General features: G+C 41.0%; 1 protein-coding gene across 1 annotated transcript in view; it reads right to left on the bottom strand.

Annotated features, from left to right (window-relative positions):
- Window positions 1–21,950, bottom strand: part of LOC118859140 (cell migration inducing hyaluronidase 1) — a 114,384-nt gene that overhangs the window by 84,242 nt on the left and 8,192 nt on the right. Inside the window, exons 2-6 of the mRNA XM_036769584.1 lie at window positions 21,536–21,685; window positions 20,376–20,514; window positions 18,056–18,292; window positions 11,956–12,135; window positions 168–238 (exon numbers count right to left, since the gene is read on the bottom strand). Of these exons, the coding sequence (XP_036625479.1) occupies window positions 168–238; window positions 11,956–12,135; window positions 18,056–18,292; window positions 20,376–20,514; window positions 21,536–21,685 (777 nt within the window). The remainder of the gene's footprint in view (window positions 1–167; window positions 239–11,955; window positions 12,136–18,055; window positions 18,293–20,375; window positions 20,515–21,535; window positions 21,686–21,950) is intronic.

The following is a 21,950-nucleotide window of genomic DNA, read 5'->3' on the forward strand; positions in this document are numbered from 1 at the left end:
TCTCTTATGCACCATCCCACTTCCCACAAAATACCGTATCCAATAGTCAAGAGACAGTGAGAACTGAAGGCCTTCTAGTGGAACTTTCATATTTGTAGCTACAAGAAGTGGGCGTGAAGACTCGATAGGAAGACAATGTAACCCATCTAGCTAGTCTCATGACTTACCGTGATATTCTACGTGGTCTTCAACAGAAGATGAAGGATCTCCTTTCACAGTCAGAAAGCTCCAAGGATGCCTGGAAAATAATGAAAAATCTATAATATTCTTATGTTTGGTGGATGTGAATCAGTGCTTCAAAATAAGACAAAGCGGTAGAGTGGAGAGAGTGCTGAATTTGGAGAAAAAGGACCTGGATGCAAATCCTGACCCATGCCAACTGTGTGACCTTGGGCAAATTACTTTGGTTCTCCAGGCCTTTGTTTCCTCATCTGTAAAATGAAGAGGTTGGAACAGATGACCCCAAAGGTCCCTCCCAGTTCTAAATCTGTGATCTTGTGATCCAGCCCTCAAGAATCGACTTGGACAGTTGCCTTTCTTGTTCCCCTCTTCTTTGAAAAGAAAACTCAGTGATTACATTTCTTCAGAACTAAGTCTTGCCTGACATTTTAGCCTCACTCTCCACTGCTGTATCACCTTTCCCATGAATCCCAAGATTCCGCTCCTGATTCCCAAAGAGTGCATTAATCCTCTTGACTAGACACTGGAATACCAGGGGTACGCATGTCACTCACGAACATCACCCTAATGAATATACAGAACTTTTGCCCTACATCCTAATATACCTCCTGAAAAACTTCATTGTGTTTTTAGCTTCTGCTAGAGTTCTGCATGTAGACTGACAGTTTGGGTTGAATTTGGTAGTCCCAAAATAGGCCTACAATCCAAAAACAAAACAAAAAAAACCCATGGATTCCACTCTAGGCTCTCGCTTTGTGACTTTGGGCAAGTCACCTAAGTCTTGTGAGCTTCGGTTCCCTCACTTATAAAAACATACCCCAATTATATCTGCTCCCGCCTACTTTCCAGAATTGTCAAGAACAAAAATTAAGGTGTCAGCCTTTTGAAAAGCCAGAAAATGCCAGTCCAAGGGAAACACGGAGAAGGGAGGTTCTTATGGGCCCTGTGTAGTGTTCAGAGATTCACCGCCTTTCAGTTGGAGCCAATGAGAAAGAGACTCTACATTTTTTTAACCATTTGAGCACAGACTAGAAATCAATGAAGATTAGTGAATGTCCAAGTAATTGTGGAAATAGAAGGAAGGTCATTGCTAACTGTGGATAGAGAGAGGCCCACATCCCCACTTCCCCAGGGGAATAATATTTCAAACACTCCTTTTAACCTGACTAGTGAACCTAGATCAAAGTTGGGTTTATGAACTAACTTCTTCACACCAAAAGCAGGTCCCTTCTGAAAGGTGCGCCTCATGGCCCAGACAGTAACCACTGGCACAAGAAGCCAGGCCAAAGCCTTGCCTGATGTCTGCCTCCTTGAGTACTCTATTTACTTGATGTTAACAAATCAGAAACCTCTCCATGGAATTTACATGGCCCCAGAACCCTTAAGTAGATATTTTTAAAATAAGGTATTTGTTTGTTTTTCTTTGGACTTTTTTGGCATCACTGAGATTTCTTTGAAAACACCCCCACCCTTGAACTCTTCCTTATATAACAAAGAAAAACATATAAACAAAACCATCCAACATACTATATGGTATGTTGATAGCATGTGCCACATCTATAGCACGCCCCCCCCCCCCCCCCGTCTCCTAGGAGTAGGGAAATAGATAGAGTGCTTTTAAGGAGGAAAGAAGAAATAGGCAATAAATGTCAGTCGGCCCTTTGTATGGAAGAATTCAGCCTGACTCTTAAGAGAAATACTGTACTCTTATACAGCTCACCATGCTCCTTTGTTGGATAAGAGTGGAGGCCAGTCCCTCCCTATCTGGCCTATGCATCTCATTGACAATCTCCAATTATTCCCTTTCACAAAAGTTCAAGACTTATGTTATAAACAAAGAAACCCTGTTAGTAGAGGGAAAAATCGTTTTTCCCTGGCCCAAGGCTGGCCCACCAGCTTACCAGCAGATTAACTCTAGGACAACCCAAGGGGAAATTACTGACCACCAACATAACTCCCCAAGGAGCCTGCCAGTATGCCAGATGTGTCAACTGGAAAATTTTCCAGCATATCCAGTGCCAAAGTCACTGAGAAGCTGTGATCCATCTCCAACAAGAAGTGGGACAGCAGGGTGGGAGGAATGATTCTATCCTACTCAGTGAGTTTGTTGGGGGGGAGGGAGAGGGAGAGGGAGAGGGAGAGGGAGAGAGAGAGGGAGGGAGGGAGAGAGAGAGAGAGAGAGAGAGAGAGAGAGAGAGAGAGAGAGAGAGAGAGAGAGAGAGAGAGAGAGAGAGAGAGAGAGAGAGAGAGAAAGTTTTCCAAAGCGGAGAAAACCCATGACCAAAATACTTTTGAAAAACAAGGTTGAAGGGCGTTCTTGAGAGAGAAAAAAATCTAATGAAGACATTTTTGGTTTGAAGGCATGCTTAATGTTTTTGCTCATTTTGTTCACTTGAGTCTCCAGAGACTTATTACTAAAGAATGATGATCATTTTTGTCCCAGGAACAATGGGATGCAGCTATTTTCATAAAATCATTCCAGTCCAGAGTTGGGAGGAACCTCACAGACCATCAAGTTCAACCTCTACCTGAGCAGCATTTCTAACTACAACTTTCTCAAGAAGCCATCCAGTCTTCCTTTAAAGATCTCAAGTGACAGAGAGAATTTATTACCACCCAAGGGAATCCATTCCATTATTTAAACAGCTCTAGTTTTGAGGATAGACTCATGCAATGCTAGTGCTAAAAAGGACCTCAGCACAGTGCCTGACACATAGTAGGTTCTTAATAAAAGTTTATTGAATTGAGATCATCTAGGGAACCCCTCTCATTTTATGCATGAGTCCTAAAGAGGTACAAGCAGCCTCTTCTAAGTTCCATGGCTTGTTAGTGTTAGAGGCAGAATGAAACCTCAGCTCTGGCTCCCAGTCTAGTGGTCTTTCCACTACATCATGTGGCTTCCCTAAATTAAACAGTCCTAGAAGGATTTGAATCCTAGACTCAGAGATGATGAATCTTATTCAACTCTATTGACTGAACTGAATATCTTTCACATATGGGAAACTAAAAGCACACAGAAGTTACTCAATAAGTAAATAGAAGGAAGTCTTGAGGATATGAATCATTATTGTGCTATTTGAAGACCATGGTACTAACACTATAACATAGTTCTGGTCCAGCCTATAATCTGATATATCATATGAAACCCACACTGAATAGTATAAGCTGAGACAGAGCCCCAATACGATTTGAAAGATGCCATTTTAAGGTCCTGCCTACTCCCAAGTATTTTCCTTGCCGATTGGCATAGAATCATCGTCCACTAATCTGATCTGGAATTCCAACTACTAGGGCCATTAACAGCTTGTGCAGCATAAGTGGGAATACTGTCTCATTAGCATGGGTTAGTTTAACATATTAAATAGTTAATACCCAGAAAGACTTGTAGAACAAAAAAGTCCTATGTAAAGGAGAAAGAACCCCAGACCAGAAGTCATTAAACTCCTAGTGATGGTTCTACCACTAATTAGGTGTCATGCTATCACAGAAAGAACACTGAACAGAGAGAGTTAGGAGATCTGAGTTCTAGTCCTATGGAAATTGACTAATCACTGTGAATTTCATTTTCCTCATCTGTAAAAAGAAGATATTGGATTAAGACCCCTTCCTGCCCTAATATTCTATGATTCTGTATGGAACACTCTCTAGGTCTCGCTTTTCTTGATTATAAAATGAATAGTTGGAATCAGACGATTTCCAGGTCTTAGCAGTTATCTGATTCTATAATCCTGGGTGCCCTTTCCACCATTTTGATGGTGTTGGCTGTTTGGATGAGTGGGTTTAACAATAACAATAAGTGGAATTCATTTTTCAGTGTGGTCTAATAGAAAGAATTACTATCTCATCTATTACATTTATCTATTGTTCTATTTTTTAAATTCTAGCATGAGTTTCAGCAATTACTGTATTGCAGAGTAATCTGAGATCTAGCAGTGGAGACCTCCTTCTTCAGTTTTCTCTTTCACAATTTCTCTTGATTTAAAAAAAAATTGTTCTTTCATGTCCTTCCATGACTTTGTTCAATATTTTATCTAGTTCTGTGAAGTACTCCCATTGAGATTTACACTGGTAAACCACTAAATCCCTAGATTAGTTCTGAGTTATTCCCTTTTTCTTTTTTTGGATGACAAATCTCTCTTTACTGATGTCCCATAATGTTTTTCTCTCCCAATACCAGTTTTCTTTTCTTGCTCACCTATTAGCAGATTTAGCTTGTTCTCTGCAAGGGAGACAACATGGTATACTAAAAAGAGTGGTGGTACTGCAGTCACAGAACCTGGATTCAATTCCTACCTCAGACTTTTACCTGTGTGGCCTTGGGCAAGTTGTTTAACCTCTGTGGGCCTCCGATTTGTCATGTATAAAAAGAGGCGGTTGGGCTAGACTAGATTATGAGGTCCCTCCTAACTGTCTATCTATGATTATATGATTTAGAGAAGTTCCTAGGATTGTTGATGCTAATTTTCTTCTTGTTGTGTTTCTTCTTTTGCTTCTTTTAATTTACAATATTTGTGGATATTCCCCCTCTGCTACTTTTTGATTTCTTTGACCATTCCATTTCCTTTCCTGGTAAAGGCTTCTCTTAAGGTTTTGTCCTTCTTTACTTTTATCAATCAGGGGGTTTTTCTTTCTATTCTTGTCTAAAGTATTTCACATTGGACCTTTCTTGTAGCTTTTTACTCTGCAACTTTATTTTTCCTACTTTTCTACTGTTAGAAGACAAGAGGCAGCAAAGGCCTACCTACTATAAGATTAAACTTTTCCCCATCATGCTTTCCTTCTCACCAGTGTCAGGCTGCTCTTTTGAATCCTGGGGAAAGTGCCTTTTTGATAGGCCCTCTAACATTTGAGTCCAGGGAAGCAAGCTGGGTGATCTGAACGACCACTAATACATGTGTTAAGAAGCTGTGCCTAAGAACTGTCCTCCGAACTAAAGATTTACTGGGTTTTGGTGCAGAAAGCAGTGACAGAAGGGAAAAGGAACTGAAATGTCCTCTGGTATACTTTTCCACATATACAAATCTTCAAGCATCGGGGAACCACCCCGGACTTGGTCAACAGCAGTTAGGTCACTGGATCATTGAATCCTTTGATTTAGAGCAAGAAGGGATGTTGGAGATTACGGAGTTTAATCCCCTCATCTTAAAGTTGAAGAAACTGATGCCAAGGAAGAGGATGTCACAGTATATCAGAGAATCTTGGGCCTGGAGACTTCGATGGCCATCTGGTAGATGAGCAAGAATTGTTTCTGAATCGTGTCTAACATATGGTCATCCAGCCTTTGTCGAAGGCTTCATCTGAGGGTGTGTGTGACCGTGTGTGTGTGTGTGTGTGTGTGTGTGTGCATGCGCGCACGCTCACGCGCGCACGTTCAGACTCGCATGTGTGTGAAGGGTATATGTCATGGCTGGGGAATACCTACTGAAGCTGTCCATTTCACTTTCGTACAGCTACGTTGGGAAGTCTTTTCCTAACGGTAAACCCAGATTCGCCTCTCTATCCTCCACTAGGTCTAATCCCTCTTCCAAAGGACAACCCTGCAAATATCTGAAGTTAGTTATCACATCCTCCTCTTAAGTGTTCTCTTTTCCACCATCAAATACACAGTCCTTTCTACTGATCCTCAAAGAGCATGAACCGAAGGCCCTTTCCCAGGCTAATCGACCTCCAGTTTATCAAGTGTTCTTCCTAAAGGACTCAAAATGTGGTTTGATCTGGCCAGGTCAGAGTACAGAGGGATTATGGCCCTTCTCAGTTCTGCACATGGAGTTTCTCCTAATGCAATCTTATGTTACATTAGCCTTTGGGACTTCCATATTACACTGTTGACTCACATTGAGCTTGTGGTACCATAAAATCCCCAGATATTTTTCCGATGAAATGCCGTCTAGCCACACCTCCCCCGTCTTGTATTTATGAAAACTTTTTTTTAACCTAGGCATAAGGCTTTTAGTTTATCCTTTTCAAATTTCATCTTATTAGATTTGGCCTAATGTTCTAGCCTGCCAGGATCTTTTTTGGATTCTTACTGAATCATTCAGTGGGTCAGCTATACTTGCTAGCATTGTGTCACTTATAAATGTAATAAGCCTCCTTTCTATGTCTTTATCAGAACCATCAACATAAATGTTAAAAAGCAGAGAGCTAGAGTGATACTCGCATGATGTTCTTCTCCATCCAAACAGATGGGGAATAGGCTGCGATCAGGGTCAGGTGCAATCTTCTTGTTACCATCTCAGCTTACCTTGGGGAGAGTCAGGTTGTACTGGCCAGCTTCCCAGAGTACAGCACTATTCTTTCACGATGCAATGGGCTAGGAGTCAGGGCCTGGGCTTCAGTACTGACTGCCACTGGCTATCTAAGCCCAGGCCAAGAACTTCCTCCATGTGTAAAGTGGGGAGAGGAATGCCTGCCTTCATGGTAAAGAATGAGATAATAGATCTGGAAATTCCTTTAAACTCCTCAGAAAGAAGGAAGGAAACAAGCATCTATTAAGCACCTACCATGTGCCAGGTACTGGGCTAAGAGCCTTACAAATATTATCTCATTTGATTCTCATAACAACCCTCAGAAGTAGGTTTTATTATTATTCCCATTACATGGTTGAGAAAACCGAGGCAAACAGAGGTTAAGCGACTTGCCCAGGATCACACAGCTAGTAAATGTCTGAGGCTGGATTTGAACTCAGGTCTTCCTGATTCCAGACTCAATGCTCTATCCACTGCACCACCTAGCTGCCTCCATGTATAAAAAGATGCGAGATTATTGAATCTAATTCTTGCTTCTATGTCAAAGAAAGTTTGCAATATGTCCTCTTTCCCAAATTCCCCAAGGTGGACAACCATAAAATCAGCCTCTTTTAAGATCTGTTCTATCAATACCTTGCCTTGTTTTGACATGGCAGCAGCTAAGAATCATTATTTCTTGCATTAATTTTCTGTAAGTAGAAATGCAGCTTTCACTGTGGCAGGATCCCTTCATCCTATGGCAACGCAACCTCTCAACATCCCACATTCACATTGCTTCCTAGTCTCTAGTCAGACCTCGAGAATTAACTCAGGAGCCCAGGAACTGTGATAAAAAGAATTCTTCATCTGTGCTGGCTTTGGGGAAAATTATGCTTTCTCCTTTTTGCTCAAGCCATGCAATCCTGCAATAGAAAAGCTGACCTTCTGTATCTTCAGTCCTCATCTGCCTCACAAAATTCTAATCTTCCAGTCCCAATAGGCAAGAATCATATCTTTCTAGTATATACTTAAATGTTTATCATCTTAAAATCAACATATTTCAGGAAAAAAACCATTATCTTCATAGCTCTCCCTCAAACACCTTCCCTTCTCCCAACTTCCCTATTTCTATCATTATGACAGTAATTCAGTCTTAAAACATGAAAGTCACAGAGCAATACAATTTTAGAGTTAGAAGGAGATATCAGAGATATTTGACTCCTCCCTTTCCTACCCCTTTCACACCCAGCTGGTCACCAAGTCCTACGGTTTTTCCCCCTTAAGAACGCCTCCTATCAATCCCTCCCTTTCCATTTCTATTGCTACCACAATGCTATCATTGCCTAATACCTCAACTACTACACCAGAACTTCAACTGGTCTCTCTGTCCCTATTCCCCACTCCTTTAATCCATGCTACACACTGGCCACTTCCAGATTATTTTTTCTAAAGCACCAATTTGATATTTTTAAAAAATTCTTTCAATAAATGTTTGTTGTGTGTCTATTTGTATAAAACATTTTTCTAGGCACTTCAGGGGATACAAAGGTATTTAAAATCTTTATCCCCTCTAGGATAATGAAAAGTCTTTACTTGGTATTCAAAATCTTTCACAAACTTATTTCAAACCACCTTTCCAGCTTTATTTCACATTATTCCCCTTTATACATCAAACTGGACTACTTACTATTCCCCAAACTCAACACACCATCTCCCAGCAACATGAGAATGCATGGTCATCTCTCATAATGGAAAAACACTCAATCCTCATCTCCATCTTTCAGAATCCTTATCTTCCCTCAATACTTAGCTCAGGTGCCACTTAGTCTGGGAAGTCTTTCCCAATCCCACTAGCTGAAAGTGTTTTTTCATTTCTCAAATTTTCCCAAAGTACTTTGCCTATACCAGGGGTGAGGAGCCTGTGGCTTTGAGTGGCCTTTTGGGTCCTCAGGTGTGGCCTTTTGACTGAGTGCAGGTTTTACAGAACAAATATTTTTATTAAGGGAATTTATTCTGTGAAGTTTGGATTCAGTCGGGGGCCACGCTTAAGGACCTAGAGGGCCACATCTGGCCTTGAGGCCACAGGTTCCCCACCCTTGCCATACACCATTCCTTTCCTTCTACTACACGTTACCTTTTATTATACTTCAGTGGTTACATTAATTTATCATAATCAACAACATTTATTAAGCCCCTATTATATGCCAGGCACTGGGTACAAAGATGAATTGTTCCCTCAAGAAGCTTATATTTATATCAGAGGAAATAACATATTAACATATAAATAAATAAAATGGAGGGAAGGCACTAGCATTTGGGGAGAAGTAGGAGGTGGTGCTTGAGCTGAGTTTTAAAGAAAACCAGGGATTCTAAAGGCAGCCCATAAGGAGGGAATGCGGTCCAGGAATAAGGAAAAATCTGGACAAAGGCTTGGTGATGGGAAATGGAATGCTATGTGTAAGGAATGAAAAGCAGGCCAGTTTGGCTGGACTAGAGGGTATATGAAGGGGAATAACATGGGTTAGAATCAGATTGTAAAGGGCTTTCAATGACAACCAGGGGAATTTGTATTTTATGCTAAAAGAAATAGAGTAAAGCATCCAAGTAAAGCATAAGCCCCCTAAGTAAGGACAAAGACTACATCACTTCTGATCCTTTCACCTCCAGTGTCCAGCAAAGTGCCTTCACAGAGCAAGAACTTAGTTAAGTGCCTGTTGAATGATGGATTGAAAGCATAATCCTTGCCCACCAGCAGCTTATAAACATGTCATTCCCTCTCTCAGAAACCTTCACTGGCTCCCTAGTGTTTATAGGCTTAATCTGAACTCTTCTTTAACCACATGTTCAAGATGCTTCATGGCCTAGGTCCAGCAGAGGTTTGTAATTTTATCGCTAATGCAAGCCCAACCCCACAGCCAAGTTGTTCCACTTTCCCCCGGACACACTACATGTATTTTCTCCCTCTGGACATTCCTAACCCTTTCTTCTGCCCCTCTCCCCACCAATCTCCACCTCCTCTCCATCTCTCTGAAGGAAGCTTACCTCTATGATTATTCCCATTTTACAGTTAAGGAAACTGAGGCAGAAGTAGGCAAAGTGAAGTTTACTCTTCCTTCAGAGCCCATCTCCTCTAGCCTGACTACCCACCCAACAGTAGTCTCTAGCTCTAGAAATCTTGAAACATTTATGGTCCACGTAACTTGTTTGTCATATATCATATACTGCTCCCTAATTATGTCATCTTCTTCTGTGTATAGACATTCATCATAATAATAGCTTGCATTTATATCACACTTTTAAAGTTTGCACAGCAGTTTACCTACAACCCCATGAGCTAGGTATTCTTACTGTTTCCATTTATGAAATTAAGAGAGCGATGTTGATGGAGATTAATCTATTTGCCCAGAGTCCCTGAAGGATCTGAGGCAGCATTCGAACCCAGGTCTTTCTGATTCCAAGTCCAGCATTCTAGACACCATGATGTCCAACTATCTCCACAGAGTCCCTTAGGTAAAACATTATGTTGTCCTTCTTTGTGTCCTCCAGAGGACAATGCCCTATCTTTCACAGAGTAGCTTCTGAATAACTATTTGATTCTGTTTTCAGTTCAGTACAGTTCCACCCTTTGTATTGGATTACAAGCTGTTACACCGTGATGCCAAGCTGGGATTCATGGAATCACTGAATCAAGAATTTCAAAGCTAGAAGGGCCTTCAGAGTCAAACTCATACCTCAGTGAGAATGCTCTCCATAACCCACCCATCCAGTCTGAAGAGCTCAATGGAAAGGAAGCCGACCACTGGCCAAATTAGTCCATTCTATTTTGAAGTCAGAAAACCCAGGCCCAAGTCTAACTTCCTAATAACTAGAATGACCATCAGCAAGTTGCTGCATCGAAATTTTTTCATCTGCAAAATAGGGATAATAAATAATACTTGTTCTCTTCCTATTTTGCAGATGAGATCACAGTTTAACTATTTATTACAGGTGCTTGTCCTGCTCCTACTTTGCTGATGAGATAACAGTTAATCTGTTTGTTACAGGTGCTACATAATGCCATGTTATGGAGAAACAAGCTAAGCATTCTGTAGGGTGATATGGATTCTAGTCCTGGCTCGGTGGCTAATTAATTATACAAGTTACTTGTCAGTATCTTCATTTATGTCATAAGGATTTCTGGGGTCCTTCTAGCTCTAGAAGTTTATAATTCTAAAGAACTAATGTTACTATAACTAGTTTTCAAACTTTCATCAGTTCTAGAACATCAGACACCTGTCTGAGTATATGGCCCTTTAACTTTCAAAGGAAATGCTCCATTACCTGGGATTACTCTCTCTTTGGCTATCACTTCATGGTCTTTCCCTTTGATGACTAGTAACAGTCCTTTGATCTTGACTCAGAAGAGTCACCATGTCTATACCTTATCAGGTGAGGGGTAGGAAGGATGCTGATGGTGGCCTCCAGGTGTCTACAGGATAAGATTCCCCCTCTAACTTGAAAGAGCCGAAATTCAAACCAATTATAAAATGTTGCGGCAATCACTGGATAAACAGTGAACATTCTCAATGTCAGGGCATGTGCCAATGTACACAGACAGGATGTTTTACAACCTGAAGGGTAAATATAATGCACACCGAGTTACATATAAGACCAGCTTTTTACTGTGTTTCACTAGGTAAATATACTTTGCATAATCTCCAAACAAGCTTTTTGCCAGTCCCCGAGGCATGGTACTATCCTGAATATGCATTTAACATAAAGAAAGATAGAGATTTAAATTTCTCTGCATCTGGAAATAGTATAGCACAGTGGAAAAAAAAATTGAATTTAGAGCTAGAAGACCTTGTATGGTATCTCCCTTGGTGCCTAGCACAATGTTTGGCACATAGTAGACACTCAAATGTTTATTAAGGAAACATTACATATGTGAATGATTATTGTTGGATGGGTGAATAGGATTTTATGAAAGGTAGTATGATGTAGTAAAGGGATCTAGATTTGGCTTCAAAGAACTCTTCAAAGCCCAGCTCTGCCACATGCCTTCTGTGTGTCCTAGAGTAAATCACTTAACCTCTATTGGTCTCAGTTCCCCATCTTTCCAAATGAAGGGGTTGGACTAAATGACCTCTAAGGTTTTTTTTTTCTGGCTCTAGAATCCGTGGTCTTGCTTTGATCCAGGACCGCAGAGCTAAGATTCCTTAAGTGAGTTTCAAACCAAGGTCTTCCCAACTGCTAGTCTAGTAATGTGTCCACTATCCAGCTATCTCCATACTGTTTCTCATACCCATTATGGATCTGCAATGTGCTTGGGTCATATTAATTCACTTTTAAATGGGGGTATTTGTGTGTGTGTGTGTGTGTGTGTGTGTGTGTGTGTGTGTGTGTGTGTGTGTGTGTGCGTGTGGTGGGAGACTCGCCAGGGAGGAGGGGCTATTTATAAAGAGGTAAGTTTTCCATGTGAAAGGACTGTGCTATTCGGAGACTTGGGGAAGATCGCACACATAATAAGAGCTCTGTCCCCTGCTTTCCTGGCAGAATGGACACATACCTAAATCCCAGTCGCAGGAAATGTTTGCTGCCCAGTTTGGTCATGGCTTTCCTGGCCGTGTCATCGAGGTTTTGAGATCCTTCATCATTCACAGCCACGGAAAGGATCATGCCATCAGCCACTGTGTTCAAATACTGTGCCAGGCGCTCACTCTCTTTCTTGGACTTGTAAGTATCAAACCTAAAAAAAGAGAACAGAAGTTAGGACTCTCTGCAATGAGAAACATTTCTGCAGGCCAATTCCAAATGTCCAGGGGTCCATGAGTTTTATTGTGATAGCTAAGAGAGGATGACAGCACACTATTCACTTATAACAAGAAATATTATTTTTTTAAAGGATTGCACAGTGAAAAACATTTTTTAAACTTAGAAATCAATCGTGGCCTCTTGCATATTTGACTTTTCAGAAAAAAAACAACTCATATTTCTAAGCCCAAATGGTAAAAAAAATCTCCACAGCATTCTAATGATCTGTTTGAGCCTGGGCTAGTGGAAAAAGATACTGTATTACATTCAAGGGAAGCTAGGTGGTGCAGTGGATAGAGAGCCAGACCTGAAGTCAGAAAGTCTCATCTGCCTGAGTTCAAATCCAGCCTCAGACACTTACTAGCTATAAGACCCCAGACAAGTCACTTCACCCTGTTTGCCTCAGTTTCCTCATCTGCAAAATGATCTGGTGAAAGAAATGGCAAAGCATTCCAGTACCTCTGCCTAGAAAATCCAGAATGAGGTCATGAAGACTCAGATCCAACTGAACCACAAATTAGATTCAGGAAACCTGAATTCTATTTCTAGTTCCGCCACTATGCTGAGGGGCCATGAGAAAGTCACTTTACCTCCTGAGACTCAGTTTCTCCCTCTGTGAAATGAGGACATTGGACTAGATAATCTCTAGAAGAAACAGCCAGTTCTGACACCCTATTATCTCCAGCATTATTATTTTTAGGAAGCCTGGAGCCTTATTGTAAGAGAGTAAAAGAAACTTTTTTTTCACAGGAAGGTCTCACTTAAAAAATGTTATGAAAAGAAAATCCAGGAGCAGCTAGGTGGCACAGTGAATAGAGCCCCTGCCCTGGAGTCGGGAGGACCTGAGTTCAAATCTGGCCTCATACACTTGACACTTACTAGCTGTGTGACCTTGGGCAAGTCACTTAACCCCAACCCCCCTCCAAAAGCAAAACAAAACAAAAAGAAAAGAAAATCCATAAGGTTCTTGAAGTGGTTTATAGAAAGCAGGAAGGCAAAAGTAGCATCAAGTATCTCTGGCTTTAAAGGGAGATAATTCCATTGATATAGGAGAGAATTCCTAGATCAGAAAACTTCCTCTTCCAGGCAAGTTGGTAACTTCTCTGTAAAGTATCATCTTAGAGAGCTGCCCAAAACACTGGATAAATGACTTGCTAAAGATCATGCAGGCAATGTGTATCGGAGGCCAGGACTTCCTGGCTCTGAGGTCAGCTCTCTACACACTATCCCATGGTAAAGGAGAAGACATACAAAGGGAATATTCCAATGTCATGTTTATCCTTAAATTTGTACCCTAATCCCATCCTTTTCTAGCTCCTGAGGATTTTTTTCTCCAATTCTTATCCCTTTCCTTTCCAGCATCTTCAAAATCTTCCTCTCTATTGGCTTACATCACTCTGCCTTCATACATGTTCAAATCTGACCAATGGGGGAGTGGGCAGGCAGAGACGGCCTTCTTCATCTGACCTATTCCTCCTTTATTTGACAACCAGTTAATTTCCTTTTCTCTCTGAAGACTCCTGGAATTATAAATCCAGAGCCATTTCCTTTATTCTCTATTCATCATTAACTCTGCAAAAATGATTATTTTGTAAAGTGAAAAGTTTAGCTCTCAACAGAGTGTTTTTGTCTATTTTTGTACTTTGTTTGAAATTAGGGTACAGTGCCACCAGGTGGCAGCAGGTGCCTTGTCTGCATGACAAAGATGTGCTTTGCTAGAGATAGAAATAAGCATATTTCTCTTTTAAAAAAAGACAGAAACAAATAACAACGACAAAACCCAACTCTTTTTAAACCAGCCAAACAAACAATATTATAAAATATTTTGATAAAGAAAATACATACAGACCAAGCTTTTAAAGAAAAATAAAAGACAACTATATATCATTTGGTACCTTTCTCCCTTGTCCTTACTGTTAATCAGTGCTAAATTTAACCATGGCCTTACCCCATTCTTGATTAAAATGCTTCCTTTCTAACTCACCTTAGCTTTTTCCATGACTCAAGAACTTTTGACTACTCTCCCCTATAGACTAGCATTGAAATGTTTTCCCTCCATTTTCGGCTTTTTCAGAATTCCTCTTCTACCCAGTAGAAGAACAAGGCCAAATTTCTACATCTCCCTGAAAGCACAACAGCACTCCCCAATCAGAAAGAAGTAACTTTCTATCTTCCTTTTTAAAAAGATCTCTCTCTCTCTCTCTCTCTCTCTCTCTCTCTCTCTCTCTCTCTCTCTCTCTCTCTCTCTCTCTCTCTCCAACAGATATTCTACCCTATTAGATTGTAAAAGCAGAGACTTTCTTTTGTCTTTTGTTGTATCCCAGTATTAGCATACAATAGGTGCTTAATAAATGTTTTTTGACTAAGTCACTGAGATATGAGGATAACAATAAATGCCTTACATTTATAAAGTGCTTTGCAGTTTGCGTAGTACTTTTCCATGTTACCTCATATGACACTCACAAAACTCCCATGAGGTAAGACTTTAATTTTACTTTTCAGATGAGAAAACAAAGGCTCTGATTGGTAAAGAAACTTGCTCAAGCCCAAAAGGCAGAACAGAACAGTAGTTATAACCTACCCATTCTGCCTCCTTCTGGCCTGAGGCTCGCTGCATTACCATGCCGGGCAGACCATATCTTGCATCATAAACTGCTTCTGAAGCTAACTGCTTTCTGAAAACAAGTATCTTTTACTGAAGAATGTGACCCTGTGAATTACATTTTCATCACAGAACCTGGCAAAGTTTCATAGCAAACAGTCAAAGTGGTTTCATCAAAAGGCTTCTGTGACAACAATTTGCATTCTGCCCCACCACACTATAAAAACCGTATTCTCAAAGGTCACCAGTGGTCTTCTTGCCAAATTACGGAATCCTGTGGAGAGGCAAAGAATCTTAGAGATCACCTCTAGTCCAATTTTCTCATTTTGCTGAAGAGACACCTGAGACCCAGAGAGGTTAAAAGACATAGCGATTAAGATTGAGATGCCAAAGATCACTCAGATAATTAGGGGCAGAGCCAGGGATGCCAGGTTGGTGGGCTCACTACTACACTATGCGGCCAGTGACTTTTTCTTCCTATGTCAATCAATCAATAAACATTTATTAAGCACCTACTATGTGCCAGGCACTGTACGAAATGCTTGGGATACAAAGAAAGACCAAAGATGGCCCCTGATCTCAAAGACCTCATATCTAATGGGGGAAGGCAATGCATGAAAAGAATCTGAAAAAATCAGAGGGGTACCCAGCACGGAGGCATAATGAAGTCCCGAGGGGTGCAGCCATCCAGGTGTACTGCCAGGTGGGAAATGATGAAATGGTAGCCCTGGGGTGCCCTCCTTAAATGGAGGAGCTCTCCACTGTCCATTCCTCCATCTTCTCCAACCAGAGGGAAGAAGGGGCCCCAGGAGCAAGGGATACAGACCAAGTAGGTGTGAGTTTTAGAGCTGATGTGATCTGACTGGATAATGAGGTTCCAGAAGATGGGATGGAGTCCAGGAGAGTATCAGGTGGGAAATCGATGAGCTCATTTTCTTTGACTTCTTCATCAAGTGCGTTCAGCCCTAGCGATTAGCTTTCTTATCTTGAAATATTCACCTCATTGGCTTCTCTTATAATATAATATCTTGTTTCAAAATGACTATCCTGATTCCCTGCCTACTTGTCTCATTATTCCTCTCTTCATTTTCTCATATACTCTACCTGCTCTTATCCTCTAACTGTATATTACAAGTTTTATACAGGGGTGGGGAACCTGAGGCCTCAAGGCCACATGTGGCCTTCCCAGAATGCATCCCCATTTGTTCTGTGAGGTTTGGATTCAGTCAAAGGGCCATACTTGAGGACCTAGAGGGATCTGTTCTTTGAAGTTTGGATTCCATCCAAGGACCACACTCGAGGACCTAGAGAGCCACATGTGGCCTTGAGGTTGCAGGTTCCCCACCCCTGTTTATACTCTATCTTCTGCTCTTCTCCTTTAATGAAATTAGGCATCAAGCCCCCCTTTTCCCCCTTTGGACAATTCCTCTATGCCTCCCTACTACCCCATCTAATTCAGACAGCTAAGTGGTACAGTGGATAGAGTGCTAGCCCTGGAGTCAGGAAGACCCAAGTTCAAATTCTGTCTCAGACACTTACTAGGTTTATGACCCTGGGTAAATAAATTATCCTGCCTCAGTTTCTTTAACTATATAATGGGGATTATGATAACATCTGCCTACTGGCTGGTGTAAGGATCAAATTAGATAAAACACTTTGCAAACCTTAAAGCACTATATAAATGCTGTTATTATTATCATTTCATAAATGGATTATTGCAAAAGGCTTTGAATTTGTGTTCTTGACCGGAGGCTTTTCCCTCTCTAATACATCCTGCCCTGCCCTTTCCCATAGTCACACTGACCTTCTGATGTTGCCAGCTTGTTCACCACAATGGGCCACTTGAGCCACATGCATTCTTTATCTATCTGACTCTCTGCAGGTCATAAAGTCTTCTTAGACCTTTTTCCTATCTGTGGCCTCATTTAGCACCTTCTGCCTGGTTCCGTCTCCACTTTGGAAAAGGTCTCTTGAGCCTATTAAATATGCATCTCTGGCTCTCCATCCTCTATCATTTCTCTCATAAATAACAGTCAGCTAAAGAGAAGACTGGTTGTTTCAGTAGCAACTCAGATGCTTCTTGGAATAATAGCTGGATAACTGTCCTTTGCTCTATCTGGACTCATAGGGAACTACTCCTCCCTTGGTCTCACTCTCTTCTTTTAAAAGATTGCATATTTTTCACTTTCTCTACTTTCACTTGTTTCCCTTCTGGAAGCAATTTCCATCTGATTGTGGGACTACTTTATTGTATTATTGAAATCAAATGTTTCATGTCACTTTAACAATTTCCAGTTTTAAAAAACCCACCAAAACATAGCAAGTTGAGGTGCCTGACTATTCAGGGAGGACTTATCAATATCATTTATAACTTTTACTCATCGGCAATGATACATAAAAATGATACATCTTTACTTGATGCAACATAGGCTGTGAGTTCCTTGAGAGTTGAGACTTTTATTGTCTTCCTTTGCATTCCCAGTGCTTAACACAGTGCTTGGCACATAGTAGGTGCTTAATAAATGCTTCTTGCCCTAACTTGATTTGATTTGATGTGGGCAGAAGTCAAGGCTCTCGTTTTTGACAATCGACAATTGACAAACAGGCTGAAATCAGGGACTTGTCTAACTGGGACCAATTAGACGCTGTTGATGGGAGATGCCTGGTGCTCTCCTTTATAAAACGTTTGCTGAGTGAGGCTGCCATTATTAGAAGGAGGTAGATACTGCTTGCCTTTGCTTAGCCAGGAGAACTGGAGCATTAGATAAATGACAAAAACAAATGAAGTTGGAAGAGCACTGGATTTGGGAACCAAAAGACTTGAGTTCAAGTTCCAGCCCATGACTTACTGCTTATGTGACTTTGGGAAAATAACTTCTTTCTGGGTCTCAATTCCCTTTTCTGTAAAATGGGCAGAATATTTGTTATAATCCTACCTCACGGGTTTGTAGTGAGGAGCAAAAGAAGTACTTTTATGAAGTACATATATGTAATCATTAAGAAACATATTTGTAAGGTATTATTAGTGTTCTTATAGGACCTTAAGTATATCACGCTGTTCTGAATGAATACAGATTGATTCCCCACCACAAACTGAAGAAGGTAGGGAAATGGCGGCAAAGAGAAAAATGATGAGACCCCACAGCCTTTGCGATGGGTATTGATTGGACTCAAGTAAGAACACTCTCAGCACTGAAATTTAAGGTAAAGGTGGGGTACTGGCTTAAGAAATAAATATTCAAGTAAACCTGACCTGTCTGAATGAACGACAGCACCAAGTTTGGGGTTAATGACGTGAACGATGACACCACGATGGCCCCAGCTCCTTTCAAAGTAGTAACCGCCATCACTCATCCCTCCTGGGTGGAGGGTCTTATTCAAAAACGTCCAGGAGAGCTTCTTCTGCCCATGCATCTCCAGAGTACCACCTTGGCCAACCCCGATGTACTTTAGTCCATAGTAATGGTCAGGCTCACTGCCATCATCAGCTCTAAAAGAAAAGACAACAGCCAAAACAAACCCAGGCTTGACTATGAAATTATTAAGGAAATTAGCATAAGGAAATACACATTGGTATAGTACCTACTATGTGCCAGGCACTGTGCTAGGCACTTTTACAAATGCTACCTCATTTGCTTCTCACAACAGCCTTGTGAGGTAGGTACTCTTACTATTATCCCCATTTTATAGTTGAGGAAACTAAGGCAAACAGGAATTATGTGACTTGCCCAGGATCATTAAGAAATTGCTGGGAGCTGCTGAGGAGCAAAGTCCTGCCTTGAAGGCAGTGACTAAAACGTGATATATTACTCTCAGAACATGATGTATTGCTGCACAGAGTAGGTACTCAATGAATCAACAACCTTTACCAAGTGCCTACTAAGTGCAAGGCATTTACAGGCTAATAGAAATTATAAAGACAAAAATGAAACTGTCCTTGCTCTGAAGAAACTCGGTAAACATTTATTGAATAAATAAAACTGTCAGCAAAAACAACAATCAGACCTTCCACCAATGAATCTATATTCAGGGTCCAGGACAAATATGAGATACTTTGATCAGTCAGTTAATTGACATTTATTAAGGGTCTCATGTGCCAGTGCTAAGTGTATTTAGCATTAAGCACACAGATATTGGAAATTTTTCTTTTGGCTTGTAAATGATACAACTTTGGGGATTTATCAGAAATGGAATCTCCGAGATAACTCTTGTACGAGCTGTACCTTGGCTACCATGTATTCTGAATAGAAAACAAGTCTAGTAATACTCAATTCATATGACAAGGCATACATCCTAGTTAAAGGGCTGATCTTGTATGTGGAATGAAATTTCACTCCTTTAACTTTTGCTTTATTTCTCTCACCAATTTTATGAAGTCCTTCTCTTAAATCCTATTTTGATGATTCACTGTTGTATTGCAGTAACCCTAGGTTCTCAAAGGCTATAATTATAAAAGTTGGGTGAAATCTCTGGCAGGTCTCACTATGGCACAATGGAAAGAACACTGGCTCTGAGGTCAGAGGACCTGGGTTAAAATCCTTCCTCTGAAAACTGCTACCAATTCTTTTTTCCCCACATAAAACATTTCTATATTCGTCATTTTATACAAGAAGACTTGAATAAAGGAAAAAGAATGAAAGTGAAAATAGCATGTTTCAGTCTGTATTCAGATAGTATCATCTCTTCCTCTGAAGGCGGATAGTATGCTTCATCATTAGTCCTTTGGGACTGTCTTGGATCACTGTATTGCTGAGAATAGTTAAGTCATTCACAATTCTTCACAGAGCAATATTGCTGTTACTGTGTACAACATTCTCCTGGTTTTATGAACTATGATTGCTTTCATGATTCATCATGGCATAAAACCTAGATTCTCAAAAGTTATGCCCCTATAGCAAAAGTTCTGTTAGGTCACATTGATCTGAGAAGGTTTCAAGTACAGGCCTAGTGATGTCACCCAAGGACCCAATTAGCTAATGAGACAGGCTCATCTTTTCATTGTCTTTGAAGAAGGTAAGTAGTTCAGTGCATAGAGGACGAGGGGGCAGGAAGGTCTGAGTTCAAATCCAGCCTCAGACATTTACTAGTTGTGACCCTAGGCAAGTCACTTCAATTCTCTTTGCTTCAGAGTTTCCTCCTCTGTAAAAAGGAGGATTATAATAGCTTCTACCTCCCAGGGTTGCTGTGAGGATTAAATGAGGTAATAATTGTAAAGTGCTTAGCATAGTACTTGGCACACCATCAGTGCTATATAAATAGTAGCTATTGTTATCATTAATCACCTCTGGCTCATCATCTGGTGACGGCCAAGATGTTGGCCGTCACCCGATGATGACATTATCGGCTAGAGAAATTAATGAAGAACCATCTACAAAATGGAGGAGTTTCTGTCTGGGTCAATGGAAGAAATATCTATGATGATGAAATTGTGGATTTTTCAAAGTGTGGAGGCATTGAAGACTTATTTTATACCAACATATCCCAAGTGGAATAGGAACCCTTCCTGTCTTTTTCAGAAATCCTCCTTTAAATTCAATTTAATATTGTACAGTCCAGGAAAGCTATTTACCTACCTTCCAAACAAGACAATGCTGAAATTACTCTGGAAAAGGCAAGTCTCACTTCCAACATGCATTTCTCCACCATTCTCAATGAGTATATGTCGAGTCCGCAAAACAATTGGCTCGGTGTTATCCTTAATAACTAGCTTTCCTGAACAGGAAGAAAGAGAGTGAAGTCTGAGCAGCAGCAGCAGGGGCAGATGAGCCTACAAGAAACTGACAGCTGGAAGATGCTTGAAAAGTCAATTAGTCCAACTCCTCGAGGGGTTCCTAGAAAGGTCCAACCTCGAGGCAGCAGGTTCCCCACCCCTGGTCCAACCCATTCATTTTATAAGTGAGACCTAAGGAGATAAAGTAAACTGCCCAAAGCCACAGGTAAGCTAGTAGCAAATATGGCCTTCTAGAAGACAATGCAGAAATACAGAATCAATCCTTCTCTCTAGTGCTATGGCATGACCCTGGGCAAATTACTCACCTCTCTGCCTTCAGGTTCCTTATTTGTAACATGAGGAGGAGAGCAGCCTAGGTGACTTCTCAAGACCTAAATGTAGGATCTCAGAAATATTCTCCCAAGGAGAAGTTTTTCTTTCTCCCTTTTGGTCATCTTTCCACTCCTCTTTTCTTTGGTCTGTCACTTCATTAGTAATAGAGATCTCCTCCCTCTACCAGTGAAGATTAGCAACTTCTCAGAAACTTAAAGAGAATTGCCCAGGGCACTGAGATATTCTGTGACTTTGCTATGGTCACATCATATGTATTAGGGACAGAAGTTAAAACAGGACTTTTTGACAACAGGGTCATCATTATGCCTGGCTGCCACAACACCCTACAAGCAGCATCATATTTGCTTAATACGGTTGTCACCACACACTGTGCTTGGAAGAAGAATTGTTTAGGAAGGAAATTACCAGGCCCAATAGTCATCTCACTAATGATTTTCTTTTGTAAAACCTCCAACGAGGACAAGCTATAAACCAGTTCTGGATGGCACAGAGCTGCTGGTTAGTTCTGATAACCAGATGCTGTGATTGATATTAAACTGTAGCTGACTCCATGTGTCTGTCTATCTGAACACATGGCAGAAACCTGTCCTAGCTCTCTATCTTCTTAGAGGGGATATTAGGGAAGGAAAAGAGAGGAGAGGGCTTGCTGAAAAATACTTTGCTGCTTACCTCCATCTGTAATGTGGATGGAATGGACCGTGGCTGAGGATATGAGCAGAAGCCTTCTGCCCTGACCAATGTGAACACGATGACCTTCATCATGGCCAGGGGCCCAGGGATGTAAATCAGGGCTATGGTCAGGACATTCTGCTAATGCTCCTAGAAATCAAGGGAAGTACCATTTATCTAGAAGCCATTAAATGTGGGCCTTTTCCCCAAGATGCTCAAAGTGACTGGAAGGAGACTCTAATTCATCCTCACCCCACACCCACAAAATGGGAGAAGCATCAGAATAATCCCCACTTTACAGATGGCAAAGCTGAGTCACAAAAGAGGATACTGCCAATTTTCTAGGCAAGTGAAATGCTAGAACTAGAGTCTATCTTGCTTGATTCCTAAGGGCCCTTCTGTTCTTTTGAAAGTA

This window comes from Trichosurus vulpecula, chromosome 8, assembly GCF_011100635.1.
Source record: "Trichosurus vulpecula isolate mTriVul1 chromosome 8, mTriVul1.pri, whole genome shotgun sequence".
In the NCBI taxonomy this organism is placed as follows: domain Eukaryota; kingdom Metazoa; phylum Chordata; class Mammalia; order Diprotodontia; family Phalangeridae; genus Trichosurus; species Trichosurus vulpecula.